This window comes from Ictalurus furcatus, chromosome 28 (assembly GCF_023375685.1).
Source record: "Ictalurus furcatus strain D&B chromosome 28, Billie_1.0, whole genome shotgun sequence".
Taxonomy (NCBI): Eukaryota; Metazoa; Chordata; class Actinopteri; order Siluriformes; family Ictaluridae; genus Ictalurus; species Ictalurus furcatus.
Window position 1 is genome coordinate 17,006,661 of NC_071282.1, and position 8,157 is coordinate 17,014,817.

Consider the following 8,157-nt stretch of genomic DNA (forward strand, 5'->3'; position numbering starts at 1 on the left):
AGAAAACTAACAGACTTAACAAATTATTATTATTCCACTGATTCACAGCTATGTGAACCATCTTTTTAACGCATGTTCCGTAACGTACATGCTTATAAACTGAGATTATAATCAACATTTGTGTTATAGTTAAAAAAAAAAAAGGAAATATTTGGGTTTTTTTTTTAAAAAAATGCATATTGTTTATTTTTACTATGGCATACTATAATATAATATTATAGAAATATATTACACTATAATGATCATAATAAAATTTATATAATGGTTTTATATAAATATTTATATAAATAAATAAAATAAAACAAAAAAATATTTATTAATTTATTTAGTTATTGGTAAAGAAATAAAAAGTCTTGGTACCAAACAAACAAACAAACAAATGTAGTAAAAATAATAATAATAATAATAATAATAATAATAATAATAATAATAATAATAATAAAAACAAAAGAAAAAAAATTAAAGAAATTCTATTAGGTTTGGTCAGGATTCAAATAGTTATAAAAGATATTGATAACTTTTTTTGTGAAACAAACAAACAAACAAACAAACAAACAAAACGAATGAATGAATATACAACGTTTGCAGATTCCAGAAATCAGGTCGAGCGATATTAGAAAATAATAAATAAATAAAAATATATATATATTTTTAATTATTTATTTAATAGTTTTATTCATTTATTTAGTTATTGGTAAATAAATAAAAAGTCTTGGTATCAAATAAACAAACAAATGAATGAATGAATATACAACGTTTGCAGATACACACATACACACTGATTGAATCCCAAATCCCTTATTGCTCCCTTCTAAAGTGCACTACACAGGACGTAAACAACAACAGATGCTTAACACCCTACGTAGCGCACTCTGTGTTGCACAGTTCTCCATTTGTCACGTCGTAGCGTAAGACCTTGCGTAATGACGCGATGGCGTAAGGACGTACCAGACTTCCGGGTTGTCGCTTGACGCAATCAGCTGAAAGTGTAAGCTGGGGACTTGATGAGTTTTCTGAGCGAAAGGATCGGAGCCAGCGGGCGCATTTCGTCTCTACACCTACGTGCGAGGTTTTGTTGGATGAAACGGTTAAGGTGAGATGGTTATTTAAACGAGTCTTTAATAAGTTAATAAATGATACAACTGCGCTACGCTGAGCAGCTAACTAGCACCAGCTAACATTAAAGGGGTCTCGCGCAGAAAGTCTGGCGTCATAGAGTATTGAATGCAAAGACACGTTTAAACAACAAACAAACAAACAAGTAAGTGTTTGTTTATTTATCTATTTTGTGTTGTTGTTTAGCAGTTATATTATGACTGTGTACTAAATCTTAATCCAAGTACGCAATCAAGTATGGATACTATTTCTATAGTATATTTCTATTATATATTTCTATAGCATCTATTCATATTATATATGTATATATAGTTTCTATTTATATTATATATTTCTATAGTATCTATTTCTATTATCTATGTATATATAGTTTCTATTTCTATAGGATCTATTTCTATTATATATTTCTATAGGATCTATCACTATTTTATTTCTATATATTAGTTACTATTTCTATTGTTAATGCATTGGCTCCAAAATACTTTTTAATAATTTTATGCATCTATTGGTATTCTGTGTGCCTAGTGATGTCATAAACATGCTTATTTGGGAGTGTATTTGTTTATTTGTTTCCTGCAGCCTATCCTGAGTCCACTCTTGTTCCATGAATTCAGGACAGCATGGCCAGTGCCTCTCCTCCTCAACCTCAGCCTCAGTCATCGAGCTCTTCAGCTACAGACGGCACAGGGACCGGCTCTGGTACCCAAACACAGGGAGAGACCGGCAGCCAGGACAGCACGTTCGAGTGTAACATCTGCTTGGACACGTCCAAGGACGCCGTGATAAGCTTATGTGGCCATCTGTTTTGGTAAGTGTAAACGAAAGCTGATGTACGCTGAGGTCTGATCTATGAGATGGTCATAAAATGGTCATATTAACTGTCGTTGTTTTTCCTCTTTCCAATTGCATTGTCATTCCTGACACGCAGCTGGCCATGCTTGCATCAGGTACGCTATTTATATGGATATCTTTCTACAGAAACCGTCTTTTACTCTTTCCTCTCTCTAATTCCGCCTCGTTCTGTCTGATCGCAGTGGTTGGAAACCAGGCCGAACAGACAGGTGTGTCCGGTATGTAAAGCAGGCATCAGCAGAGATAAAGTGATCCCGCTGTATGGGCGAGGCAGCACGGGTCAGCAGGACCCCAGGTGAATATTAAAGAAGAGCGAATAGTAGAAAGACGAGACTTGTATTGCGTATTCACCTGCTTTCCTGTCTTTGGGATTTCAGAGAGAGAACTCCTCCCAGACCACAAGGCCAGAGACCCGAGCCTGAAAACCGTGGCGTAAGTGCACGCACTTCCTGTGTTTATTGTTGTCCAGGTGAAAAAAATGTGACACGTGAGGTGTCAGGTTTGCGTGAGCAGCTTTGCAACACCTCAGGCCTCGTTGCACTAGCCGCATGTGATGAAACTATTACATGGGAAGGCAGTTGGTGTAATGCCAGTGTGTAAGTAATTCATTAGTAAAAAGCGCCGTCCCCCAAAGGGACTCATTAACAGGCGTCTCCTTAGAGAGAAGTGGGAAAGCGAGTTTTGTCGCCCTCTCAGGTAATGATAACACCCGGCGTTTGAGGTTGCATCACGTTTATTTTGTCTTTAAAGCTTTTGTAAGCCTTTTTTTGTTTGTTTGTTTGTTTGTTTTTTAAAGCTGTGTGATTTTATAACAGAATTGAATAAATACAGATCGTGGTGTAGTGGCTATCGTCAAGGTGGTGGCAAGAACAGTTCTGTGACACTATCGACACTATTTTCTGAATGGAAACAAAGGATATATACAGCAGGGTCCATAAGTATTTGGACAGCGACGCATCTTTTGTCATTTTGCCTCTGTACACCACCACGATGGATTTGAAATGAAGCCGTTAAGATGTGATTGAAGTGTAGCCTTTCAGCTTTAATTCAAGGGGTTTAACAAAAATATTGCATTACGAATTACATCCATGTTCACAGGCTGAGACGTAATTGGGCAATTGACTGAAAAGCAGTTTCATGGCCAGGTGTGGCCTGTTTACGTTCTTAAAAAGAAGGAATGCACTGGCGAGCTCAACAACACCAAAAAGCCTGGAAGGCCACTAAAATCGCTGATCACAGAATTCTTTCTTTGTTGATGAAGAAAAACCACTTCACAACCAGCTAAGTCAGGAACACCCTGGAGGAGGTAGGCATATCGTTGTCAGAGTCTACAATCAAGAGACGTCTTCACGAACGTAAATACAGAGGGTTTACATCACGATGCAAACCACTGGAAACACTCAAGGACAGAGAGACCAGATTAAACTGTGCTAGAAACAAAAACTAAAAAAAAGCCTGCCCATTTCCGATGCAGGATTAACCTTGTGTTAGTACAATGCAAAGAGAAGAGTATGGAAAAGGAAAGGAAGGGCTCATGATCCAAATCAATCTGCTACATCTGTCAAACATGGTGGAGGAAGTGTTATGGTATGGGCATGTACGACTGCCTGTGGAACTGGGTCACTGGTGTTTATTCGTGAAGTGTCTGCTGATAGTAGATTCTGACATGTATGCAGCTATACTTTCTGCTCAGATTCATTCAAACGCTGCAAAACTGACAGGACAGCACAGATGGATAGTGATCCAAAACATACCGCGCAAGCAACCCAAGAGCTTCCTATGGCAAAGAAATGGAATGTTCGTAAATGGTCGAGTCAGTCACTTGGACTCGACCGAACTGAGCATAGTTTTCACTTACCGAAGACAAAACTGAAGGCAGAACGATCCATAAACAAGCAGCGACTCAAGGCGGCCGCAGTAAAGGCCCGGCAAAGCGTTTGATGACGTCCGTGGATGGATTCCAGACTTCAGGCGGTCGTTGACTGCAAAGGATTTGCATCCAAGTATTAAAAATAGCTCTAATATTTATGATTAAGTTTGTCCGATTATTTCTGTGAAAATGGAGGGACTCCATGTGAAAATGGCTGTAATTACTAAACGATCAATGCAGTATTTTTTTGTTAAACCCCTTGAATCGAAGCTGAATGTCCACACATCGATCACGTCTGGAGCGCGTCATTTCGGATTCGTCGTGGAGGCAAAATTAGGGAAAAAATGTCCAAAGCGCTGTCCAAATACTTATGGACCTGATCGTATCTGTATTTTACAATTTATCTACAAGAACCAGAAGCACAAAACGTTCGAATTAATTCGAAAAGAAAGAAGTTTTTCCCCCTTAGTGATGCATTTGTAAGAACAGACGCGCCATGAAGGATGGTGAAGGAAAATCTGTGAAACCTAAAGGGGTAGAATTTATTTTTTTTTTGTACATAGAGTAGAAATTTACGAGAAGTCAGTTCACACTGAGGATAACAATAGACTATCGCATTATGATATTTTTAGCATATCCTCACCTCTTAATACTAATCGTCGCTTATATATTAACAACATCTTATAACTTTCTACCAAAACCTTGATTCGTTGGGCTAATTTTTAATTTACTCAGAGTGTCTAAAGGTAATGGTAATTAAACTGAACATTGCTTTGAACATACTGGTTTTGAATGCATTTAAAGTTTAAAACCATCACACTCGTATCTCCTGTCTTTAACTTAGAGTCTTAATCGTCGGTCTATTTTAGGTTTGAATTTCTAAATGCGTCTGTGTCCTCGCTCACGTCAGTGTTTCTTATTGCAGGGGTTTCAAGGATTTGGTTTTGGAGATGGCGGCTTCCAGATGTCCTTCGGTATCGGAGCGTTTCCTTTTGGGATTTTTGCCACAGCATTCAACATCAACGATGGAAGACCACCTCCAGGTACGACGCCGCTTTCACTGAAGTGCTAGTTTAACACCAGTTAACGATGGAACGAGCGATGGATACTGATACGGATAACCGTTTCAAAACGTTATCCGGGCAAAGTTGTTGTTTTGTTTTGTTTTTTTGGGGGGTTTTTTTAGGTGAAAATAATATTTGATCTATTTGAGGGATAGTTGAAAATATGATGGTGACGCTTGGAGACGTTTATTTGATGTAATTTTTGGAAGGAGTCTCCAGTGTCAGCGTTTTGTAACGAGTTTTTCCACAAATGGTACATTTTTCAGTTATTAACTTGTTTATATTTGCTATAACGTAACTGATTATAGGAGCTGACTTGTCTCTTGGAGGTTCCACAATGTTTATAGTCACTATAAATGGATATAAAGTCCATGTCGTTCATTAATAAAAAAAAAAAAAAAAATGTAAGCATCAGCATATCGCTGTGTTATAAGAGCAGTAAAACACTCCGTGACGTGCCGTTATTGAAAAATAATCAGCTTCAGGGTGTGTGGTAACAGTAACTCACACCAACCTGTTGTTGTTTATTTCCCTACAACAGCACGACACTTGGTGTTTTATTCCATGCAGACACGAAGAAGAAGAAGAAGAAGGAAGAAAAAAACCCGGTATAACTTGTATCACAGCTTGTTTTCCTCTATCTTTGCAGCAGCTCCCGGAACGCCACAGTACATGGACGAGCAGTTCCTGTCCCGCCTCTTCCTGTTTGTGGCGCTCGTCATCATGTTTTGGCTTCTCATCGCGTAAACAGTTAGGAACTCGTCAGGACGTGAAAACAGTTCCTTCTTTATGGAACTGATGGTTAAGCCACAGACATTGATTACTAAAGTTTCACTAATGGAAACGTTTCTTTTTTTTCCCCCCATGACACCGTTGGACTTGCATCTGGTTTTAAATGGTGGATTTTATGGCGTAACGGCATGCGTTATGACATGACTGCGTGTCTGCGGTGTTTTGATACTGTAAAGGTCATTTCTTGGAATGTTGTTCAGCCCTTGTTGACTTGCTCAGATGTGTACATTTAAATAAAAATCAGAGTCTTATTTCTCTTAAGAGCTTTTGGAGTTATTTTGCCAGTCGTGTGACATGGTACGACGACGGTTACATGACATGGGTCCGTACTACAAAATGTAATAAGGAAGACTTTACTGGAAAATAATCTGCGACGGTCGTCGTATGATGGCTGCAGAAACAACGTGGAGTTACAGTTATTTTCCAATATCAGTATATCCGAATTGGTCATGAATTATAATTATTTATTAAACAAAATGATACTTTTTATGCATTTATTGTGGAATGTCTATGAGGCAAGTTCATTCAGATCATCTCTTAAGTTATAACTTTCATTTTCATACTGCTTATCCTCCACGAGGTTGTGGGAAACACCCTGGATGGGGTGCCAACCCATTGCAGGGCACACATTCACACACTACAAACAATTTCGAAAAGCAAGTCGGCCTCAAACAAGTGTTTGGACTGGCGGAGGAAACCCCTGAAAAACGGGGAGGACATGCAAACTCAACGCACTCGGGGTCAGGTTTCGAACCCCCAACCCCAGAGGCGCGAGGCGAATGCGCTAACCACGTATCCCTAACTTTCACGATACGACACTTAATAATTTACAGGTTTTGATGTAGCTGTTTTACTCTTTGACCAGCAGATGGTGCAAGAACTAACAGAACCACATAAGGAGCCAATATTTTTGGATTAGCATAAGCGAGAAAGGACTTTGCATTTTTGGATGCAAAGACCGTTACAAACAATATAAAAATAAATACATTTTTTTTAAAAAGGGGTAGGAATATCTAAAACAAAAGGCTGCAATAAAACTCTAATTGGTGAAATAATTATGCATCTTAAGACTACAAAATAGCATTCATAAGTAGGAAAATACAAATATTTGAATTGATATTTTTTCTTCACATAAAAATGTGTAATATTTGTGAACCTTTTAATTACTGAAATAAACGTGTTTGACTACTGTTCCCATAGTTGCGCAAACTATTCTCATTTCCTGATTTCACCATCAGACTAAACTAAACACGAAGTCGTGGATCAAGAAGCAAAATAATACTGAGGAGAAATGGCACAGGCCGCCTCTACTGTATTTCCTGTTCATTAGAAAAGATTAGATGTCTGAGCCGTGTTGATTTAGTACCAAAGAATCGCGTTAGCTTTGAGTCGGGTGGGCTTAATGTTCATCAGTGTGTAACATCCAGTTTGAAAAAGCAGCATTATATTCTTCCTAGAATGAGGACACTAAATCACCCCGTCTTTCTCGACGTTAATGACTTCTTCTGTCTGGTCTGCGCTCGTATGTTTTTCAGAGGCTTTCTCTTTATCCGTCTGTCCTCTGTTCTCGTCAGCGAGATCGCAGGCAGCGTTGCAGAAGGCCGACTGCGGGAGGTTGAGCCTGTGCATTTCCTGCTCATGGGCCCTCTGCTCCTGCTCCATCTTTAGTTTCAGGCTCCTAGAATCAGAGTGTTTACTGTTCAGTAAAAAAAAAAAACAACAACCTCATAACACGTCATAACACCATCCGCCACACTCACATACATACAGATCATTCTAAAAATCCTAAACCTAGCGTTTATGGAAGGAGTCTCAAGTCTTCAGGACAGAAAAGTTTGTGCTTTGGGATTATTTTGTGTGTTATTAACTTCTTGAGAGGAGGCTGGTGAGGGAACGACTGTTTATAGCTGCTATAACATAAATAATAACAGAAACTAACTGGTTTCCATAACATTAAACTGTAACCAAAAAGGGATAAAAATTTTTTTTTTTTTTTTTTTAAATCAGTATCATCGATAGTAATCCTGTGATAACAGGAATCAACTTCACAGACATGTACAGTATGCAACGTTAAATGTGACTAGAAATGATGAGTAATAAACGAATAAATTATAACCCCAATTCCAAAAAAGTTGGGACGCTGTGTAAAACGTAACCAAATGTCATGAACTCATGTGTTATTCACGACAGAACATAGAAAAACATATCAAACGTTTAAACTGAGGAAATGTACAGTTTTAAGGAGAAAAAAAAAATAAGGTCATTTTGAATTCGTCACGTCTCAAAAAAGTTGGGACGGGGGCGACAAAAGCCTGGAAAAGCAAGTGTTAGTAAAAACAAGAATTTAAACCGAGACCTTCCATCTCGACAAACTAGGCCTTTAACATTGGACATTTTTTTCATATTATACCCTCGACTTACTTCTTACAGAAGTAGATCACAGCTATTCCTGTTCCCAGCACT

At 38.2% G+C, this 8,157-nt stretch overlaps 1 protein-coding gene across 2 annotated transcripts; it reads left to right on the top strand.

The window, feature by feature from the left end:
- The first annotated feature begins 831 nt into the window (after window positions 1-831).
- rnf185 (ring finger protein 185) lies at window positions 832-5,955 on the top strand. Of its 2 annotated transcripts, none has more exons than XM_053617764.1 (7): window positions 832-1,093; window positions 1,696-1,924; window positions 2,045-2,063; window positions 2,151-2,263; window positions 2,346-2,400; window positions 4,764-4,881; window positions 5,555-5,955. In XM_053617764.1, exons 2-7 carry the CDS (start codon window positions 1,737-1,739, stop codon window positions 5,647-5,649), a joined length of 588 nt encoding a protein of 195 aa, XP_053473739.1. In that variant the 5' UTR covers window positions 832-1,093; window positions 1,696-1,736; the 3' UTR covers window positions 5,650-5,955. The 2 variants fall into 2 exon arrangements, with proteins under 2 accessions (XP_053473739.1, XP_053473738.1); XM_053617763.1 differs by having other exon boundaries at window positions 843-1,093; window positions 5,552-5,955.
- The last annotated feature ends 2,202 nt before the right edge of the window (window positions 5,956-8,157 follow it).